Source organism: Amia ocellicauda, chromosome 19 (genome assembly GCF_036373705.1).
Source record: "Amia ocellicauda isolate fAmiCal2 chromosome 19, fAmiCal2.hap1, whole genome shotgun sequence".
NCBI classification, from domain to species: Eukaryota; Metazoa; Chordata; class Actinopteri; order Amiiformes; family Amiidae; genus Amia; species Amia ocellicauda.
This window is the reverse complement of record NC_089868.1, coordinates 11,389,086-11,411,830: the sequence shown is the minus strand read 5'-3', so window position 1 is coordinate 11,411,830 and position 22,745 is coordinate 11,389,086. Positions and strand designations below refer to the sequence as shown.

At 39.3% G+C, this 22,745-nt stretch overlaps 2 protein-coding genes across 5 annotated transcripts; both read right to left on the bottom strand.

The window, feature by feature from the left end:
- Window positions 1-108: 108 nt before the first annotated feature.
- rpf1 (ribosome production factor 1 homolog) lies at window positions 109-3,958 on the bottom strand. The gene is made up of 9 exons (XM_066691696.1): window positions 3,687-3,958; window positions 3,364-3,420; window positions 3,029-3,109; window positions 2,596-2,691; window positions 2,273-2,426; window positions 1,937-2,019; window positions 1,341-1,522; window positions 521-647; window positions 109-233 (listed from the first exon to the last, which is right to left on the bottom strand). The coding sequence occupies exons 1-9, from the start codon at window positions 3,924-3,926 to the stop codon at window positions 192-194; spliced, it is 1,062 nt and encodes a 353-aa protein (XP_066547793.1). The 5' UTR covers window positions 3,927-3,958; the 3' UTR covers window positions 109-191.
- Window positions 3,959-4,713: 755 nt separating this feature from the next.
- On the bottom strand, window positions 4,714-21,973 carry dnase2b (deoxyribonuclease II beta). 4 transcript variants are annotated; one of them, XM_066692208.1, is made up of 8 exons: window positions 21,837-21,973; window positions 20,956-21,130; window positions 20,613-20,691; window positions 19,474-19,635; window positions 18,835-19,032; window positions 12,478-13,528; window positions 11,806-11,896; window positions 9,098-9,203 (listed from the first exon to the last, which is right to left on the bottom strand). In XM_066692208.1, exons 1-6 carry the CDS (start codon window positions 21,929-21,931, stop codon window positions 13,176-13,178), a joined length of 1,062 nt encoding a protein of 353 aa, XP_066548305.1. In that variant the 5' UTR covers window positions 21,932-21,973; the 3' UTR covers window positions 9,098-9,203; window positions 11,806-11,896; window positions 12,478-13,175. The 4 variants fall into 4 exon arrangements, with proteins under 4 accessions (XP_066548303.1, XP_066548304.1, XP_066548302.1 ...); XM_066692206.1 differs by lacking the exons at window positions 11,806-11,896; window positions 18,835-19,032; window positions 19,474-19,635; ... (1 more) ...; window positions 20,956-21,130; window positions 21,837-21,973 and adding exons at window positions 4,714-6,340; window positions 6,763-6,954; window positions 7,269-7,427; window positions 7,636-7,720; window positions 8,620-8,785 and having other exon boundaries at window positions 9,094-9,203; window positions 12,478-12,633; XM_066692207.1 differs by lacking the exons at window positions 11,806-11,896; window positions 18,835-19,032; window positions 19,474-19,635; ... (1 more) ...; window positions 20,956-21,130; window positions 21,837-21,973 and adding exons at window positions 4,714-6,340; window positions 6,763-6,954; window positions 7,269-7,427; window positions 7,636-7,720; window positions 8,620-8,785 and having other exon boundaries at window positions 9,094-9,203; window positions 12,493-12,596.
- Window positions 21,974-22,745: the final 772 nt, after the last annotated feature.

The following is a 22,745-nucleotide window of genomic DNA, read 5'->3' as shown; positions in this document are numbered from 1 at the left end:
TAAAGATGTAGTATATATTGAGCACTGTAGAAATAAACAAGTCATATTGCACTATGGGTTTAAGGAAAATATTTCCATTTGAGAGTGTAAAAAGTAAGACAAAACAGCTTTGTAAATAAAACGCACTCCTGTATATTTGTGTACAAGGGATGGGGGAACAAAAAAAAGTGAAGGGTGCAGTCCATTGTTCTTCACAAGTGGAATTTTCGTCTGCTTGAATCCATCTCATGGCGCTGCAAAATACAATGGAAAGTGGTTTGTTGGTAAGGCTGTCTGGCTCAACTTTAGTGGCATGAATTCTTACACAATTATGATTAGATCATACAATAAAACTGCACCATAATACATGCTTCAAGCAATGAGTATGATTAAGTACATTATATATAATCAATCCAGAGGCAACTCATCAATCAACAAAATAGCCACAGTTGTGCACAATACTATTGTATTGTATTTAATTAATTACAAAACCTGTTAAGCTATTCACTATACTAACCTAATAGGATGAAAGTAAACTCACCTTGTGAACCCATTCATACTCTCCAAACTTGGAATCAAAAGTCCCTTTCTGAAGCGAGCGCAGTTTCAAGGTGAAGCGGGGGCCAAGCTCCTGTATGCCGACTCTCTTCTCATTCTTAAATATGTATCTGTGGAGATAAAGGGGGGGGAAGCAAACAATACTTTGTTGTTTTATTGTAGTCACAGCAGCACATGCATAGGACATTTGGGATGCCTTCCTTGGCAAATCAGTTTTTTCCCACATTTCTGCAAGTCTTGAAAAAAAATCCACACAAACCCTGATATGTATCAATTACCATTTTAAATCAAAAAAGTTTGAGGGACAAAATGTAAAACCATTAACTGAACACAGCAGATGTAGTCTGTGGTAAAACTAGCATGCAAATATTTCAGTCATTTCAAATTATAACATATAGCCTACGTTTTGCTGAATTAGTAACAGCAATAACAAAACACAGCCTAAATATCTGTCCTAGGCCAGTTACAAAGTAATGTCTTCCCATCAATTCAGCTGACACTAGAGGGCAACAATTTACAGTTAATTCTCAATGTAAAGAATATCTGAATTTGGAAAATATATAGGCTATATAACAAACTGCCTTAGTCTTACATTTCACCATAAAAGTTTTAGAAACAAATCTCTTAACAGAGCACCTCAGCACTAATATAAATCCATCCTATAAACTGGGAATGCTGAGGAATTGGTCGGATGTCTACAGTTTGCAACAACATCAATGAGGTATATGCCATCTTCATTATTAATTTCTTAGCAGGCTTACACACTGTACACAGAAGTTAATCAGATGGAAAGATGCAGTTACCTGTGAAACCTGAAGAAGATGAAGTCTCTCTGATTGTGGAAAGTGGCTACCTGCCGTCCCACAAACTGCGGGTCGTGAGGGAAGAGAGCAGCAAACATGCGCCCTATAGTGTGGCCCAGCCGTGTGCTGAAGTTGTTCAGGATCACCTCTGGAGAATGCTCTGAGGGATCCTTGCCTCGCCTCTGCAATTCATCACAACAATAAAATACAACCAGGCTTAAGTGTGGTATACAGGAAGTTCACATAAGTCTATCCCTGGTCCCAATGAACCCTTACACAGCAGCTGTTAGACTTCATGCTCAAATCAAAAAGTTTAAAGACTTTCAAAATTTGAATTCTGATTAACCAAATCAGCGTTTTACTCAAATCAATAACCTGTAGATAACGGGAAATACAAACAAGCCTCTAAGGACCAGAGTTCTCGTGATCAATCACCCGTTTCCCCATCTTTAGAAACTTCTAGGGTCACCTAGAAGACTAACAAACTTGAGAATGTGGTCAATATCTCCACTTATTAATACAGACCCTTCTACAATGGGTTTCCCATTGATTTTGCCTCAAGATGGCTGACATTTTCTACCAGTTGTACACCTTACCTTCATTTCTTTGCGAAGACGAACACTGCTGACTTTGAAATGGGCAGTGGGGCCATCCGGCAGATGACTAAGAAGGAAACCATCTGTTTTGTTTGGGTTAAAGAAGTTAAAACTCCGGGGATGCGAGTATAGGCAGCTCAATGAAATACCATATTTTATTAAGAGACTATACTAGATACAAACAATTGATTTCAAACTAATACTGATACCTCAAAGGGTAAATGCTCCCCAGCAAATCGAGTACTGGGTAATACACTGTAATGTTCTCTGGGTATACTGCTGTTAAAAAGACAGACCCTGTCAAGCATACCTTTTGAAATCAAAGTCAAAGGATACTGGGCACCTTGCGATCCTCGTTGATTACCAGGAGGTACGTGAAACCTCTGGCCACACACTGTGGGATGACCTTCTTCAGAGCCAAGCCTCTTCTATAATACACATGGGAGTCTGGTATTACAGAGGCAAGCTGCTCACAGAATCGCACAGTCCTCTGGGAAAAAAAAAAAATGTTATATGGCTACACCTGTAACATAAGTATTAGGAGAAATCAATGTTATCACAATACAATTGGAATGATTCGTTTTCCCCATTTAGATCAATGATCAGCGAGCAAATTTGGATTTGACTCTGCCAGTAAAATATCAACAAGTCCCACTTACCCCCCGGGGTCGATCCGATGTCGTAATGAGAACTTTGGGATTCGTCAGGCGGTTGAAGTATGCTGAAAACTCATCGGTTCCCTCATCAAAAGCTACCTGCGGAAAGAATTTAAAGATTTTTAAATTAATAAAATAAAGTTTCCAATACACAGAAATCTAGTCCAGAAGAGCATTATGATAACAAAGAGAGACATATTTGGAAACGTCTTCCTTTAATCTTGAGTTTTGATGTCCTGGTTTGTATTCCAATACCTACATGATCCGTAACAGGTTATATGAATACATCTTAAACTGCAATTCAATCAATAAACACATTATACATAACAGCTATACATGCAGACATATCGAAAATGGAAAACCTGTAGTAGATACTGAACGGCTACACATATTAGGCTATATTCCCTCTTATATTTTCCTAAACCTTGAAAATTACCTCTTCATCTTCAGGATCCACGGTCGTTTCATCAAAGACTCTCTGGTTTTCTATGGTTTTAGGGACAGGCTTTGGAGGTGCCTATGCAAAACAGATCATTGTTCAGGTCAAAGAAAGAGAGCTTGTGCATTTCAAAGTATTTTTTGATTATAATATTTCATAGATGTGCTTAGAAGAACAGGATGATTATCATATGTATTACATCATAACAAAATTGAATATTTACATAAAGGATCATACAATAAGGAATAGGCTACATGTAGTTTGTATGATTATAAAATGTTACTTTGTTGTTCATCCCTTAACAAGGAAATACACAATAAACGTCATTTCACCTTGTCTCCCAGGGCTTCTCTCTCCTTCTTTCTTTTCTTTTTCAATGCCAACTTTTCCTGCAAGAGAAGAAAGAGTAAATGATCGAGGATGCGGTTATTTCAACACCAGTGAATTGAACTGTAATTCATGATTGTACCAATAAACTGTCACTGACAATACAAATACAAACCGACTGTAGGCTAAACATCAGGCTACAGCTCCATCAAACTCGTCACACTGACTGGTAGTCTAGGACATTATCCAAATATAATTAAGTTCCAAGTTCATATTAATTCCCTGACATTAATTATGTTGTACTAATTAACATGGAATTCAATATTACCTTTCGTTTCTCCAGTTTGTATTTTAAAAACATGAAGTGCCTGCGCTGTTTGTTTTTGATGACAGACACGCTAAAAGCCGGTGGGAACGCCGTTTCCGGTGGCTTATCATCATTTTCCACTTTCGGCTCCTCTCCCTTTTCTTCTTGCAATTTGTTCTGCTTATGCTTTTGCTTTTTCTGGCCTTTCTTCTTCTTTTTGCTTTTCTCTTGAGAGCCCAGGCATACCTCTTCAGCGTCCATGTTGTATGCTATCTTTTCACGTGCTTTCCGTATTTCACCTTTAATCGTTGACCTTTCAACTTTTACTTCCGGGTTCAGAGCTTATGTATTGAACGTGCGCAGTGCGCCACCTGGCGTCGTGGTGGTATGGTGTCAGTGTTATGTTTTATTCATGTGGACAGGGTGGGTTTCTTGCTCAACTTCTGTGTGTGAAACTACAGAGGGGCTAATAAAAGGATCAATGCCGACTTACTTTTCTCCAGAGATTTAGTTCACTCCTCTGAACAAGTCTACCGAGTTGCTCCCAGCGGTGGCCTGGACTACCTCCAAGGCGAGCCTGGAGGCTTCCCAACTGTACTTGCTTTGCAGTTCTGGAGATGCAGACATCCTGGTCACACTGTCTGCACATCCATAACACAGTCTTTATTCAGTATTTCTCAGTGCTCTCTGGCAGCGTCAATCAATCCAATACATTGTAGGAGAAATATTTCAAAAGCTAGGCCTGGATTTTGATCTAAAATAATAGAAATACACAGTGAAGCATTTAACTTGTTTTCACTCAGAAAAGAACGATCTATTTTAATGCACTTTAATAAAATAATAAATGACCACATTAAGTTGATTCCAATCACATAATGTTATATTGTTGCATATAAGTCTACATAACAAACAAACTCTCATACTGCAACCACACAACATAATGACCTTCCAACTCTTCTGGTTTCACCCAACCAGTTAAATGTACACATAAAACTAAAAATCAATGTGGCCTGACATTTGTGGAAGAAATCGAGTCTTCACGCTGAGGTTGGTTTGCAGAATCAAAGTAGTTTATTCAAGCAATTACAGGGAGGGAAACAACAGTCTGACAGTTTCCTTTGACAGTCAGAGAAGTTTCTCTGCACACAGGCAGAGCAGAGCAGTTTATATAGGCAGTAACTTATATGAACATAATTCAGATACATTCCTTATATGATGATCGTAAAGTAGTTCCCTTATAGAAACTTACAGCAACAGCAAAGCAACAAACAAAGAAGTAAAAAAGGTCAAAAAAGTTTACTGGCAGTTTCTAATTTGGCAGTTGCTAAAATAGAAAAAGTACCTCACCCATTTCTCAATATCCCCCAAACCCATCCACAAGCACACAAAGTGCACCGAAATCTGATGACAATTCACTTTGTTTCAACACAAAATTTTCTCTTGCAGCAAGAAAAGAAAGACACTAAATTTAATTCAAAATCAGGAGCAGCTACAGATCACACAGAACATGCTTCAAACTCAACACAGTCCAGTGGAGATATTGACTTGCAAAGTAAGGAAAAAATGGACTTGGGTTTTGGGTTTTTAAATAAATGATCATAACTCCTTCAATTTTTATCAAATTTTCACCCAGATTGTCTTATAAGTTGTATTTTGACTAGTACTTCATAATTATGCTTGCATTTATATTGGAAAAAAGGTGGTAGTGCTGCAATATAGTGTGTCTAATCATGATCAACAATGCAGAAACTGATGCTGCAGTTTGAATGCTTTAATTTGAGTGGTACCACATGCTTTGTGCATATTTTGTGGTATAGCTTTTATCAAAACTTTTCCACATAGGCTAGGTTCTTTCAAATGCACATTATCATTATGCTATTTTCACACAACAACTTCTACAAGTTTCAATTTGAGTGGTATTTCAACATAAAATGTTGATCAAGATTTCCCATAGACTTGAGGAGGAAAAGGTCAAAACAGTCAACATTTCAAGAAAATGCATTTCTGGTAGTACTTGGTAGTACTGTAATATAGTCTAATCATGATCAAGTTTGCAGAATATTATAGCATAGTTTGTTTATTTTAATTTGATAGGTGTCACATACCTGTATTCCTATGATGTCCATATTAATCCCCTAAAACCCCAGCTGGAATTGCTCTTGTATTTTTAAATTATACCAAGTTCCGCCCGTGGGACAAGGGGGCATAAGGGTTAAACACTTAAAAACTAAGAAGTTCAAACCAGTCAAAAACTAATAAATTAACTTTGCTTATGACATTTCGAAGGCTATTTTGCTAAATTTATATATATATAATATATTTTAGCTAAAGCTCAACATGACGGCAATTCTCATATGTGTTGACAATTTTTCTAAAGGCCTCCCATACTCCAGTGTCATTTGTACACACAGCCCCACCACCTCTTTTAGACTGACTCTCCTCTCTGTTCATGTCTGCAATGCAAGTCCATGGTTGGCCATCACTATCAGTCACACACCACTTGGAATGATCCACCGCTGTGCCGAAAGGCTGGGTTTGAGGTAGCTGCATCTCTTGCACATTGTACACCTTGTGACTGCCTGAGCAATTTGATGGCAGAGGTCTGCGAAGTTTCCCCCAGCTTTTGCTGTAAATGTCATCCCCTAAATAATCGACCAGCAGACCAGAATAAAGATCTGAAAAGTCACAAGGTATGCATTACAACCAAGCACTCTTATAGGTCCTGAAGTTACAAATGGGAAGAAGGAAAGAAAAGGAGGTTCCATTCTAACCAATTGAAAGGTTTTAGAAACTCACACACCCAGATAGATATAATATTTTGAAAGATATCCCTGGTTTAAGTAAGCCAATGAAGAAGTAACTTAAATCACAGTGTCACAGAGAGCTGCAGGTATTAGCTGCAGAGGTAGTCCTGGCATAGATAAACAGATACATAAATAGTGTTGAAATATATAAAGACTGGGGGTTGTCACCGCTGTAGGAGCTAGTGAATACCATTTGTTCAGAAGGGGATTCTAGTAGACTGAACAAGCACTGAATAGCAACTAAGAAAATACAGAGAAATTTAATAGGGTTCAATTTAAAATGAAGATCTTACCATCTTGAAATCTGGAGTATTTTGCAAAGCTGATAAAAGTGTTTCCTGCTAATGACTTCATTTCCAGCCTCTTAAACCATGGGGCTTTCCTGGGATAGCAAGTTCTCTGAGCCACACAGCGAAGGCCATCGTGGAAGGTTGTTGGGACGTGAAAGTCAAAGGTGTAAATGTGAATGTACTGGAGCTGTATGGCTGGGGACACAATAGCATGCACAGCACACATAGATAATTTGGAGGAAAAAAATCCTTATATATATATATATATTTATTCTGTCATGTTTGTCCATTCACAAGACTCATTTGAAAAAAATACAACTGGAAAAACAATAGGGAATATTTCCCACTTCTGTCAAAGAATGGGCTTTTATTTGGGTTTTGTGTAACTACATTCAATAGTATTTCCCATTATGGAGTTATCAATACTTTGAAATAATCACAATGATCACAATTACATTTTTTGAATGTGTGTGTATACGTATAGATACAGTATCATTTAGATGCATTACCAATATCACTGAAGTTGCTATATTTGTATGTCCCACAGAAGAAGGTCTGTCCATTACTTTTACCACTGGAAGGCCAAAATGATCTCCTTGTTTTGCCTGGGAATTGTGGTGTGCTGTGAGTGAGCCAGACTCCGGTCTGTCTGTCCAACATCACAACCCCTGAACAGAAACACACAACACACTCCAGTTATTTGTTCAGTATTTACAACCCCAACTTAGCATTCAGTGTGATTGGTCATAAGAGGTATTTTAACAAGGCAGCAATTACATTAACTAAATTAACATTGTTATTTACCATTGTTGTTTTTTCTATTTACAGTCAGTTCAGCAGAATTTAAAAAGTTTCAGTGTTGTAGACCCAACTCACCTTTGCTATGTCCGAAAGATGAGGGAGCAGTTTTGTACTCCTTTGGAGGCTGATCATTGTAAAGCAGATATCCGAAGCCTTCAATCTTTTAAAAGGTAATATATATATATATATATATATATATATATAGGAGAGAAAGAGAGAGAGAGAGAGAGAGAGAGAAATTTAACATTTAAGACCACCAATTGTAAGGATGTTACAAATAATTGATCAGATACACACACAACCTTATGTCATATAAGCACATAGACATTCAATAAGGAACTTTACATTATTATACATCCTCTCTTAATACAAAGGATTTTACTGTATTCTACTTCTCTTATACTAATTACAATACATTTAAACAGATTTTTGTGGTATTTTTGTGTCATGTCACAGAATGTGAGTTTTCACAGAAACAGGAAACCCCTTCATCAACTCTCATACAAGCTAGTCCAGGGAAAAGAGGAAGAGGAAAATTCAGTTGGTCATTTTTCGTGAGGACGGGCACACAGAAAGTACACAACCAAGAGAGGCAGGCGAGTAGGCTGATGCTTAAATGTACAACATGTCACAGTACACAATTAGCTGTGAATTAGAAAATGTCAAACATATACAAAATCTATATTAACCAGACAAAGGGGTAAAGTTCATTGAAAGAACATCACAACTTCAGTGAAGCGGCCGATCAATTCGATTTTCAGTTTTCGTGGATTTTCATTTTTCACTTATTTACTTGCAAGTATTATGAGAACAGTAGAAATCTCCTGTAGCTTCTAAAATGAAAGCATGCACAAAGTCAACTGGTGTCTATGTTATCTTTCATTATTCATGGCTTAGGTCGCTTCTCCCTTGTGACCGCCTGCCTGAGGTAAAAGGACAACACAGTGCTCATGTAAACATCCCAGATATTGGCTGGGTCTTATCATGTAAATATACAGATCCTTTTGAAAGCATATTCCAGCACATATTGGGCAATGCCAGTCACTGCTTTGATCTTACCTTCTTCTCAATAAACGTGAAAAACGGCCACAAGGTTTGAGCCAAGGCACTCTCTGGGTCATTTATGTTCCTTTTCCCGTAGTTCCAGCTTTTGCTGTTATTATCCATGTACAAATACATCAGTCCTGTCTTACGGTCGAGATCAGGAAGATTATACACAATATACCTACAGGGTGACAAACATGCATATAGCCATTTTAAAAATGCTGCAAAATTGCATTACAGGTAGAGAGGAGGTGAAAAACTGGAACAGAGTCCTGCCATGTGAAAATGTGCAGTCTTGATAATATGTTACGTGACACAAGACAGGCCAAAAAATGGAGCACACCCAAACCCAACATTAGCTCATAGTTTGGCCTTGTATATGACACAGGACCTGATGGAGTGACTTGTGTAGTTGGCTAGGTTTAACCGCTGAAGAGTTTGGTGTTTGTTCTGTTTCAGATCACAGATCACAAGTTGACCTTTGCTTACCAGTCCACAGAATCCCCGTTCTCATTCCTGCAGGACACTCCAACACTGCCAGCGAACACACAGCAAAACAGCAGCAGCAGTGAGCAGGAGAGCTCTCTCCACCCCGGGCCCTAGTCGTGGACAAGAACACAAACACAATCGGTCACTGCGCTGGCTTTTCTAATCCAACTGTAACATCAAGTAGATTTCCGTTGTCAGTTTGGAGTAGTTCATTTGCACAGCCCTGCATTTTGTTTTTGGGTTTTGCACGTTTTATCACACCTCTGGATGTGGTGGCGTGAGACCATTAGTGATTCACCAGATGTTGCTGTTTTACTTAGCTTCCCCCTACCATGCGATAGTTATACAGCTCTGGAAAAAATTAAGAGACCACTCCAAGTTCAGAAATCAATGTTAAGTGGTCTCTTATTTTTTCCAGAGCTGTATATGTATATCAGCTTTTTATTGGGAATTGTTAGTGGTATTATATTCTCTTCTAGAAGTTTCTACTGGCCTCCAGGGGCCAGCTGTGAGAACAATACACTCACCTAAAGGATTATTAGGAACACCATACTAATACTGTGTTTGACCCCCTTTCGCCTTCAGAACTGCCTTAATTCTACGTGGCATTGATTCAACAAGGTGCTGAAAGCATTCTTTAGAAATGTTGGCCCATATTGATAGGATAGCATCTTGCAGTTGATGGAGATTTGTGGGATGCACATCCAGGGCACGAAGCTCCTGTTCCACCACATCCCAAAGATGCTCTATTGGGTTGAGATCTGGTGACTGTGGGGGCCAGTTTAGTACAGTGAACTCATTGTCATGTTCAAGAAACCAATTTGAAATTATTCGACCTTTGTGACATGGTGCATTATCCTGCTGGAAGTAGCCATCAGAGGATGGGTACATGGTGGTCATAAAGGGATGGACATGGTCAGAAACAATGCTCAGGTAGGCCGTGGCATTTAAACGATGCCCAATTGGCACGAAGGGGCCTAAAGTGTGCCAAGAAAACATCCCCCACCACCACCACCAGCCTGCACAGTGGTAACAAGGCATGATGGATCCATGTTCTCATTCTGTTTACGCCAAATTCTGACTCTACCATCTGAATGTCTCAACAGAAATCGAAACTCATCAGACCAGGCAACATTTTTCCAGTCTTCAACTGTCCAATTTTGGGGAGCTTGTGCAAATTGTAGCCTCTTTTTCCTATTTGTAGTGGAGATGAGTGGTACCCGGTGGGGTCTTCTGCTGTTGTAGCCCATCCGCCTCAAGGTTGTACGTGTTGTGGCTTCACAAATGCTTTGCTGCATACCTCGTTTGTAACGAGTGTTTATTTCAGTCAAAGTTGCTCTTCTATCAGCTTGAATCAGTCGGCCCATTCTCCTCTGACCTCTAGCATCAACAAGGCATTTTCGCCCCCACAGGACTGCCGCATACTGGATGTTTTTCCCTTTTCACACCATTCTTTGTAAACCCTAGAAATGGTTGTGCGTGAAAATCCCAGTAACTGAGCAGATTGTGAAATACTCAGACCGGCCCGTCTGGCACCAACAACCATGCCACGCTCAAAATTGCTTAAATCACCTTTCTTTCCCATTCAGACATTCAGTTTGGAGTTCAGGAGATTGTCTTGACCAGGACCACACCCCTAAATGCATTGAAGCAACTGCCATGTGATTGGTTGGTTAGATAATTGCATTAATGAGAAATTGAACAGGTGTTCCTAATAATCCTTTAGGTGAGTGTATATCCTAATGAAACTAATTTGTGCTGATCTAAGAAAGACTTTTAGTTTTAATTTAGGATCTTGGTAAAAACTGAGATCTGAAAGGAAAATGAAAGAAAGCATTTAGGAAATGTAAGACGTATGAACCTAATCTCGAATGAGGAACTATTTCATAGGATTTGAAAAGTGCTTGAAATGGACCAGGGCACACCAGTTCTCAGTGTGGGCACTTTTCAGTTCAAAAGATGTATCTACACATGAGTATGTTATCTATGGAATTCAGTACTGGCACTTTTTTAGTTTCCATTTCAAGCACTGATTATAATTAGGTTTGGGAGATCTTGAAGTGTAGTTCTGCTATCCCTACCTGCCTTTACAGCTGTAATTAGCGTTGTTAATGTCCGAATCTCAATTAAATTACAAATCACGCTTTACCAACCACATTCCTTTTTAAATACACCCAGTTGCAGCTTAACGAGCCTCTTTGGAAAGCAGTTAATAATAAACTCACAATTCATCATCAGATCTCCATGATTGAATTGAGAAGCGGACATGGATTAACAAGACTAATTACACCTTTAAAGGCAGGTAGGGACAGCAGAAATAAATGGTGAAATCTACCAAGTGTAAGAAATCCAATCTGTGAGGAAACAGTGAATCAATAAGATGTTTATTAGAGAATGGTAATAAAATAATACAGAGAAACAGGTGACAGAGATACGGAGGATCCCCAGACTCAGTGAAGGATCTGAACCCCGAGAAAAATAGCTACAGTCATTTAAGTTGAAACTGAACAAAGAAACTGAAAGTGGGAATAATTGGAAGAAATCAATGAATACTCATTAAATGCTGATCAATATGCAAGTCTAACATATTATATTGGCTAATTAATAATCAACTATATAGCAAATGAGTAGATATGTCAAACACTTTGGTACAATTCTACCTCAACAATTCTGTAACCTCTCAGAAACAGTTATCAATGTAACCATGTTCACCTCATCCACTGAAAGTGTCAAGGCAGGGAAATCAAATGTGTTGGGAACAGTCTGCTAGACTCCTCAAGACAGAAAGAAAGGCAGACAGACCCTGTATGAGCCAAAATGAATGGAAAAGTTCAATACTGACCAATACTAGAAATTCTCACCCCCCTAGACATAATGTAATTTAATTTGGTACAAATAACAATCATATACAAATTATACAAATTTGAAAGAACAAACATAAAACAACACAGCAACAAAAAAACCTTACCATCATCCTGAGACACAAATTGGTCTTTGAAGACCAGAGGGAAGATACTGAAATAACTTCTGCTTTGAATTTCACACAAAAGACACTGAAACTGTTGCCAAACTTCCTTAAAAGAAATCCAGAAATATCACTAGCTTTTCTTTTACACATATCAAAATGTGAATGTGAGTGAGTGTGTGTGTGTGTGTGTGTGTGTGTGTGTGTGTGTGTGTGAAATAAACCAATACATTTTTATGAGCTTTGGACAGTTAGAACAATCCTATGTTCAAAATCTATAGTGTGGTTCTCTGACAAAAAGACATCAATGCAGCTTTGCTTGTCCACAGGTATAAAAGGGTCACACATTAGACTTTTATATGTACCAGGACAAAACAGCTGGTACAGTGACTCTACACAGACATGATCATTGTACTCACCTTATTAAGACTTACAAAGGCAGACATCTTATATTTCTCCATTTGCTTTCTGAAACCCCACAGTCTTCACCGCACTACAGGTGTACATCTACATTCGTACTGTGTTGCATCAAAAGGCAGAAATACTTATCTTTGAACAGCTGCTGGACTGGCGTAACAAGTTATTTAACTGGAATTTCCACAATTCTAAAATAATTTCAGCAACGAAAAAATAATAATCTGAGCATACTGTTTAGCAGCCATAACGCCAATGAAAGTCTAAATGAACCAGTAGGCCAGACCCAAATTACACTTAAATCTAGTGCATAATTAGCCAATTATTTAAAAAAAACATACAGACTACCATTGATTATGCATGATTTATTCATAAGGGTAAGTATTTTTGCACATATACATATTATTGTATTTATTTTACATCCCCTCTGCAAAACGTGTTACCATATGTGTGGCACATATGGTCATATTTGTGACAGCTGCGACACATTACATATTGTAATTGATAATGGAAGATTTGTATTGTGTTCATGTGGGCAAAGCAATGATTAGTTGAAAATAGCAAATACAATGTGACAAATTGAATAATGCCTGAATTGAATAAGTCTCTTTATTTGCAAAGGTCAGACCAACATCGGGATTTTCCAACCACCTCATGGGACTAGGCCCGAGTTTCTTTCTGAAGAGCCAAACCTTTTCCACTCCTACACCTGAGTCTCATTTTTGCAGCTGACATACCAGGACACAGCATCCCGGAAAGCTCTGTAGATAAACAGGTTTTGTGAACAAAGGAGTCCACCTCCTTTCCATTTCTGACAGTCTTCCCGGTTCAGATCTCCGATGCAGACCCACTGATCTTCATAGTTCTGAGAGACGCACCACTTGGAGTGATCATAGTTATTATAGAACAGAACCGGGCCAGGCAATTTGACTCTTTTGATGTTTAAGACGTGCTCTGGGAGGGAGCAATTGGACTGAAGCTCATGCTCCTTCCGTTGCCAAGTTTCTGTCAAAAGATTTGTCTTTAAAACTTCTGCTGCCCAGCCGGCGTATATGTCTGTATATGACAAAAATGAAAGAACAGGAATATCAGCAGAATAATTTGAAATGTTCATCATTACTCGGGCTTTGCAATGTTCCCAATTGTATTTTCAATACCAAAACAAAGGCAACTGAAATGTAGATATCAAGTTGGATTGTCTGTTTGTGTTTTGACTTTCTTGCATAGATTCATGATTTTAAAATACATCCATTTCAAAAACTTTTTTTTTTTTCTATGAGTGAAGACAAGAAGTGAAAAAAGCCAGAGAAAAGGTCTTCAAACAGTTGAAAAGCAAAGCGCTCAAATGTAAAACTTTGGCGTGGGACATTTAAATTTTTTCAAAATATAATTGGTAACACTTTACAATAAGTCTCCCCTAGTTAGTGTATTTTCATAGTAGCTACTCAGTAACTACATCTGAAGTTACTCATAAGTAAAGTTTAATTAAATATTATTACAATGTACTTAATGTGTAAAATGTGGGTCATGCCCGGTATTGCTCCAAAGGTAGCCTCCCGGTGGGCATCCTTACCAGACAATTGTGTAGTTAGATATACCGTTAATCATTATTACACATTAAGTACATTAAAACAATGCATGATTACACTGTTATTATGAGTAATACATTTTTTCATGATTTCAGATATCTTGTTTTATAAGCTTGTACTTTGTTTTTGACGTTCAAGCACCCATTTTTATGAATATACAGTAGCTGTGGGGAACACTGAAACATTAAGATACAGTGAGGGGAAAAAAGTATTTGATCCCCTGCTGATTTTGTATGTTTGCCCACTGACAAAGACATGATCAGTCTATAATTTTAATGGTAGGTGTATTTTAGCAGTGAGAGACAGAATAACAACAAAAAAATCCAGAAAAATGCATTTCAAAAAAGTTATACATTGATTTGCATGTTAATGAGTGAAATAAGTATTTGACCCCTTCGACTTAGTACTTGGTGGCAAAACCCTTGTTGGCAATCACAGAGGTTACACGTTTCTTGTAGTTGGCCACCAGGTTTGCACACATCTCAGGAGGGATTTTGTCCCACTCCTCTTTGCAGATCCTCTCCAAGTCATTAAGGTTTCGAGGCCGACGTTTCGCAACTCGAACCTTCAGCTCCCTCCACAGAATGTCTATGGGATTAAGGTCTGGAGACTGGCTAGGCCACTCCACGACCTTAATGTGCTTCTTCTTGAGCCACCCCTTTGTTGCCTTTGCTGTGTGTTTTGGGTCATTGTCATGCTGGAATACCCATCCACGACCCATTTTCAATGCCCTGGCTGAGGGAAGGAGGTTCTCACCCAAGATTTGACGGTACATGGCCCCATCCATCGTCCCTTTGATGCGGTGCAGTTGTCACCCCCAAAGCATAATGTTTCCACCTCCATGTTTGACGGTGGGGATGGTGTTCTTGGGGTCATTCCTCCTCCTCCAAACACGGCAAGTTGAGTTGATGCCAAAGAGCTCGATTTTGGTGTCATCTGATCACAACACTTTCACCCAGTTCTCCTCTGAATCATTCAGATGTTGGCAAACTTCAGACGGGCCTGTACATGAGCTTTCTTGAGCAGGGGGACCTTGTGGGCGTTGCAGGATTTCAGTCCTTCACGGCGTAGTGCATTACCAATTGTTTTTTTGGTGACTATGGTCCCAGCTGCCTTGAGATCATTAACAAGATCCTCCTGTGTAGTTCTGGGCTGATTCCTCACCGTTCTCATGATCATTGAAACTCCACGAGGTGAGATCTTGCATGGAGCCCCAGACCAAGGGAGACTGACAGTTATTTTGTGTTTCTTCCATTTGCGAATAATCGCACCAACTGTTGTTACCTTGTCACCAAGCTGCTTGGCGATGGTCTTGTAGCCCATTCCAGCCTTGTGTAGGTCTACAATCTTGTCCCTGACATCCTTGGACAGCTCTTTGGTCTTGGCCATGGTGGAGAGTTTGGAATCTGATTGATTGATTGCTTCTGTGGACAGGTGTCTTTTATACAGGTAACGAGCTGAGATTAGGAGCATTCCCTTTAAGAGAGTGCTCCTAATCTCAGATCGTTACCTGTATAAAAGACACCTGGGAGCCAGAAATCTTGCTGATTGATAGGGGGTCAAATACTTATTTCCCTCATTAACATGCAAATCAATGTATAACTTTTTTGAAATGCGTTTTTCTGGATTTTTTTGCTGTTATTCTGTGTCTCACTGTTAAAATACACCTACCATTAAAATGATAGACTGATCATTTCTTTGTCAGTGGGCAAACGTACAAAATCAGCAGGGGATCAAATACTTTTTTCCCTCACTGTATGTCATTATTATTTTTTTTAAATATCATTCTGATTTGCGGGGCTCACTTCAACCCAACAGCTTTTCAAATGCCGTAGATGTTGTGATGTGGATTAAAAAATATGTCTGTACCCACAGTCTGTACAAAATGAGCAGAAAGAAAATCTAACAAAACAAAGTCTGTAAAGAAGTGGGACAGTCCGCTGCTGCGCTCCTCGCCCTTTTTACCAACAGTTGCCAAGAAACAGTCATGAAAAAAAAAAATATATATATATATATATATATATTAGTCTAAGTATCTTAGTCTCTTATTAGTCTAACTAATTATTAATTAATTTTGCTTAACTATATTTAAATTATTAATGAATTCTGTTTGTCACCTTGGATACATTGTAGTAGTAGTAGTAATAATAATGGTATTATTATTATTATTATTATTATTATTATTATTATTATTATTATTATTAATTACATGCATACCAATCGTTTTCAATGTCCCATCACAACAGTCTCTTTTAACATACTGTGGTGGCATCAAATTCATGTCATGTTTGTCATATTTAGTTTTTTAACTTCATAACATGTAAATACCAATATAATGAAATATTATTTAATAGGAGTTGATGATGCTGATATGCTGTGTGTCCTTTCTTTACTTGATACACAAATGTACATTGCATGACTGTACAGTATGAAAATGTTTATTCTTATCCTTCACCATTGTAACTCTTATTCAGTTATTTGTCGTTGATTTCACTCAATCGATACTGGTGCTGCAGTAGCAAGAGTGAAGCGGCACAAGAGGCAGGCGATGCTTTTCTATTGTTTACATTTTTTTACAGGACATGTATGATGTGCGTTTCTTGAAGCTTCTTATTATACAAACACTGTACTAGTTCACAGTGCTTTCATATACAGACGGGTGACAAATTAAAGGAAAAAAATGAGTTGAGGAACATAATGAAAGCAGATGCCTCCAAACAGGTCGATACTGCATGATTCAATTAAGCAATTAACATCCTATCATGTTCTGTGGCATGTATAAAAATGCTGAGCAGGCCCAGTTGACCGTGATTTTGGATCAAGATGGCAAGAGGAAAGGATCTAAGTGACTTTGAAAGAGGGGGTCATTATTGGGGCACGAATGGCAGTAGCTTCATTCACAGAGACTGGCTAGTGTTTCAATAGGAACAGTGACTAAAGTTACATCTGCATTTAGATCTGGGAAAGATATCAGTAAATAGGTTTGGAAATTGTGGTTGAAAGTGTACATTCGATGACCATGATGTGCGTGCAAGACTGCGATATGTAAGAAAGGCCAGAAGAGCTTTCCCAGGTGACTCAGAATGTCAATGCAGGAAGTGATCAGACTGAGTCAGCAAGAACAGTCTGTGGAGATCTACACAGAGAGGGATAGTATAGTAGGGCTGCAGTGCATAAACCCCTCATTACAAAGACAAATGCACATCTGAGAGTTCAGTGGTGAACAAACCATAGGCACTGGTCTACAGACATGTGGACAAAAGTTAAATGGTCAGGTGAGTCATGCGTGGGACACCAAGAGAACAGTACAGGCCTGACTGTTTGACCCCTACAGTGAGGGGGTCCGGAGGCTCTGATATGCTGTGGTAGCATTTTCCTGGTATGGTTTGGGTCCACTTGTCCCCTTAGAACAGGAGTTCCCAAACTTTTGGACCCAAGTACCCCTTTGCCCCCACTGGAAAGTAGGTCACAGCAAAATAGTGTTAGTGAAGGGGGAGGACCATAAAAAAGCGTGAAAGCTCGGGGGGGTTGGGGGTGCATGGCAAAATGGCATGAGAGTGGGGGGGGTGGTGTCATGGCAAAGTTGCGTGAGAGCGGGGGAAAGGGTGGGGGGCTCAGGCCAAAATGGCATGAGAGTTGGGGGGTCACCACAGTTTGGGAAACGCTGCCTTAGAGGGAAGGGTCACTGCAAATCATGACAAAGTTATTCTGAGAGATCACCTTTATCCTATGGTGACACATTTCTATCCTGATGGGAGTGGTCTCTTCCAGGATGACAATGCCCGCATCCACAGGGCACGAGGGCTCACTGAATGGTGTGATGAGTATAAAAATGATGCTATGGTCATCGCAGTCACCAGATCTCAACCCAATTGAACACCTATGGGAGATTTTGAACCGACGTGTTAGACAGCGCTTTCCACCACCATCATCAAAACACCAAATGAGGGAATATCTTTTGGTAGAATGGTGTTCATCCCTCCAGTAGAGTTCCAGACACTCGTAGAATCTGTGCCAAGAGCATTGCAGCTGTTTTTCCTGCTTCTAACACATCAACTTTGAGGGCAACATGTTCACTTGCTGCCTAATATATCCCACCCACTGACAGGTGCCATGATAACGAGATTATCAGTGTTATTCACTTTCGTGTTCGAGTGACTGATTCAGTTTTTCACCCTGAATTCCATGATTCCGTCCATGTTCCCCGCAACATCGATTTCATATAGCCCTACTAAGGTAGTTACTGAGTACCTACTATGTAAATACACTGTAAGTGAGAGACTTATTGTAAAGTGTTACCACAATTTGCTTGTGAATTATGTTAAAGGAGAAGAAGGAGAAGGAGAAGGTGTAGTGCATGGTACAGAGTTAAGCAATTAAAACCCTATCATGCTGTGTGGCATGTATGAAAATGTATCTGGCCTTCCCAGTCATCAGATCTCAACCCAACTGAACACCTATGGGAGAGGCTCTTTTCTTTCTTCAAGGTGAGGCCCTTTTCCTATAACTATCTTCAAAGCTCTGATTGATCAAGAAGGATCCTAAATTTGGCCGAGCTCCTGTGCCATCTCGGCAACTAAGTGACAAGACGCAATCTACCTTACTTCTCCCACAATATATCATCATTAACACCGACATTCATCAACTTTTCACTTTAATCCAGGGCAAAGATTATGTCTAAACTTAAAAAGGCAGTTTGTGTCCTTTCAAAATATGTTTGCTTGGTCCGTTTCTTATAATCAGGCTCACTTTGAAAGGGAAAATCAACCTCACCATCAACAAAGTAGCTGGATTTGGCAAGGCTGAGGAAGCTCTCCCCTCCAGCAGAGACCAGCTTTTTGACCCTCTTCCCGGGCACCCAGGGCATCTTGGAGCCCTCACAGATACAGGCCAGGCTGGGGAGCTCATGCTGAAAGACCTCAGGCAAGGAGCAGTTGTACACACGGGGGTTATAGGACAGCAGCTGCTCAGCTGGACAAACACAAAGTATGCCAATATCAGCCATTGATAGCAATATCCACTAATACATGTGTTTTAATATATAGATTTTCCCACAAAAATAACCTGTGTGTAGCATAGATAAGTGGGAAAAAAATCTTCATTTAAATGCATAAAACTCTGAGGCACTGACACAACAAAAAACAAATATGGATTATATATACCTCACTTTGCAAGTTCCAGAACAATCCATGCCAAATGGGGTCATACATATATTGCATGAATGGGGATAAGTTTACCATGCCAGATTTGTTTTGTGTGGACTTCACAGCTCAGTGCTTGACACTAACAATGAGAATAATTTGACATCAAAAGTTGCATCCAAGATGAAAGAGAATGTGGCCCCGAAATCAAGCGCGCGCGCGCACACACACACACACACACACACTTTCTTGGCTGGGTTGCGCTCCTCACCTATTTGAGCGAATTGTCCGTATTTGTAAGTGACACAGAAAGCTGTCTGTCCGTTCCGCATCGCTGTAGATGGCCAACCATAGCCCTTCTCTGGGAAAGGGGGGAAGTGAGGCACAGTGTGGCTGAGCCAGAAGCCCTGGAACTGGTCAAAGTGTAGCACTCCTGTGGGGAGATGCACAGCTCATGAAAACTCAATCCATTCCACCGATATCACACAATGAGAAAAGGGACAGTCTAAAAGCATTGTGTTGAACTTGGAAAATGGCACATTCTAACTTAATTCTCTGACTAAATATTTGACTATGAACACAGGGCCAATCATTAGACCTTTCTCAAGCCAACATATACTCTCCTAAGAATTACCAAACCATATTATATTCACCAACTTCCTTGCCTTAGAAATTATGCCACAATAAGAAATAAAAGCAGTTCACCCTGTGTAGCCACAATTACACAAAAAGCTATGTTATGAAGGCAATGTTTTGTAAGTTATGGTTTAGCAATCTCTTCAATGAACCAGGATTATAATTCTAAGCTTTCCACTTTGTTAAAGCTCAGGGGAAACAGTAACTCAGTGGCATGACCTTTGTAGAAAAACTAAAATATCATATCTGTATGCGCGGAAATGTTATCCAAGGTTTGGTGTACAGCATTGGACTTTTTCAAAGCTAAAGTCAAAGTCAACAGTGCTAATCAGGACTGGGGCCATTACCCTGCACCTCCCCCCAAGGCCTGATAAATATTGGACGAGGGGAGGGGATGTGGGGGAACTGGAATTTCTGTGAGGGATTGGAGGGGTTTACACATAATGTAACATATATACATCCCCACGAGGCATGTAACCTAGGGAACCTCTGCCAGATCACAGAAACCTGCTGACAGACATGACGTGAAAATACACAAGAAGGCACCCTGGATTCATTTTGTAGTGTAAAGTGTTTATTGAGGTCTCCAGGCTGCAAATGTACTTATTAGCTTATATTAACTATTGTTTCCCCCAAGATCATCGCAGGATACAGCCTTCAGATACAATTTATAGCTTTATTATTCGGGTCTTGCTTTAGAAGTACCATTTGTGAATAAATACAGCACAGAAATATTTGGTTGTATCGGGAGTAGTAGAGTATGGATGCAAGTACCTTTTGTGTGTCCATGATACTTCATATAGTCCAGCAAGGGAGGAGCATCGTTATATAGCATATATGCAGAGCTGTTTGACTGTTTGAAAGAAAAAAGAAATGGGGATAATAATGTCCTCATCTATACCTCAAATGGTCACAAAACAAGAAATGAAACTTTGCTTTCAGCAGCTGTTGCTTTCAATGGAAAGTGTTGTTTCTGCATCACACATGAATTATACTTGAAATTGGCCTGCAGCTGTTAATATTCACCAAGATATGTCTTAAGATTGCCTTGAATTTGTAGAGCAGCATCAAGAATGGCTATTTGAGAGCCTGGTACACTTTGTGTTCTTTACCTCACCTTGTATTCCTGTCTCTCGTACAACTGGCCCAGTGTCTTCCCAAGAGCCCCCTGACTCGTATTGACCAGAAACCCACTCAACTGCCACTCTTTAGCCACAGAGTCCAGGTACATGTAATCCACTCCACTTCCAATTTGTCCTATTTTGTACTTGGGCAACTTGTAAATGATGAACCTAGAAATAAAGATAAGAAACTAACTAAATAAATAAATACATAAAATACAAATCCCTTCCGTATATATACACAAACACATACACAAACATGGCAAATGTCTCCACAAAGTGAGTCTTTATGAGAGACATGAATGAAATGCAAATAAAGAGGGAGGAACTCATGTGGCTGACTGTTTAAGAACAAGCTATACCCTCTAGATAACAAGTGTCATTTATTTTTTGATTATTTCAAGCTATTTTTGGTTCTCTCTAAAGGGTGCTTTTTCTGTGTTGTCACAGCAACAACATGTGAAATTGCCAAAAGAAGGCAGTTATCATGCTTTGTTCACCTCAGGGAATATAAAGCCATCATTTCTAAGAAGTCTATCTGGGTCATTCAGTATTAAAGGATTCCCACATTTAAAAATACACACTACACTGACTGTGCTTTGCTTGAACTTTTTTCTTTATTCATAAAAAGGGTTTGGTGAATAAAACAAAACAACAACAATGTCTATAAATTGCCCAAATGAATTTTGACAAGTGAAATTTCAATTTGTTTCTCTCCATGAAGTGAGAAAATATAAAGAATGAAGCCTTTAGGCAAGACAGAAAACACAGTGTGCCATTTTTAAATTCTTGTGACACGTTCTACCCTGTTTCTACAAAGGGCTTCGTCATATTGTGAATCTCAGTTACTGCAGCCTGCTAACGAGCGTAAACCTACCAGTCTACAGGAGCGCCAGCTTCATTCCTACAGGAAATGTCTCCCTGACAAGAGGAGAAACTCAGAAAGATTACATGAAGTAAAATGAGCCTCATTTTCTCCACAACACGCCTTCACTTCACTGCTGTAGATGAGAAGCAACTAACACAAATGAAACGACTTAGTACTAAAATAGAGAAGTAATACTTTTATTTTTACTGCAGAAAAAGCAGAACTGTGCTACATTAATAGACAATAGTTGCCGAAAGATAAATAGGAAAAAACAGGTGTTTTCCTCCATAATTTATTTGAATCTAGTTTAATGATACAATATACAGTGAGGGAAAAAAGTATTCGATGTTTGCCCACTGACCAATAAATGATCAGTCTATAATTTTAATGGTAGGTGTATTCAAAAAAGTTATAAATTGATTTGCATGATAATGAGGGAAATAAGTATTTGATCCCTTATCAATCAGCAAGATTTCTGGCTCCCAGGTGTCTTTTATACAGGTAACGAGCTGAGATTAGGAGCACTCTCTTAAAGGGAGTGCTCCTAATCTCAGCTTGTTACCTGTATAAAAGACACCTGTCCACAGAAGCAATCAATCAATCAGATTCCAAACTCTCCACCATGGCCAAGACCAAAGAGCTGTCCAAGGATGTCAGGGACAGGATTGTAGACCTACACAAGGCTGGAATGGGCTACAAGACCATCGCCAAGCAGCTTGGTGAGAAGGTGACAACAGTTGGTGCGATTATTCGCAAATGGAAGAAACACAAAATAACTGTCAGTCTCCCTCGGTCTGGGGCTCCATGCAAGATCTCACGTCGTGGAGTTTCAATGATCATGAGAACGGTGAGGAATCAGCCCAGAACTACACGGGAGGATCTTGTTAATGATCTCAAGGCAGCTGGGACCATAGTCAC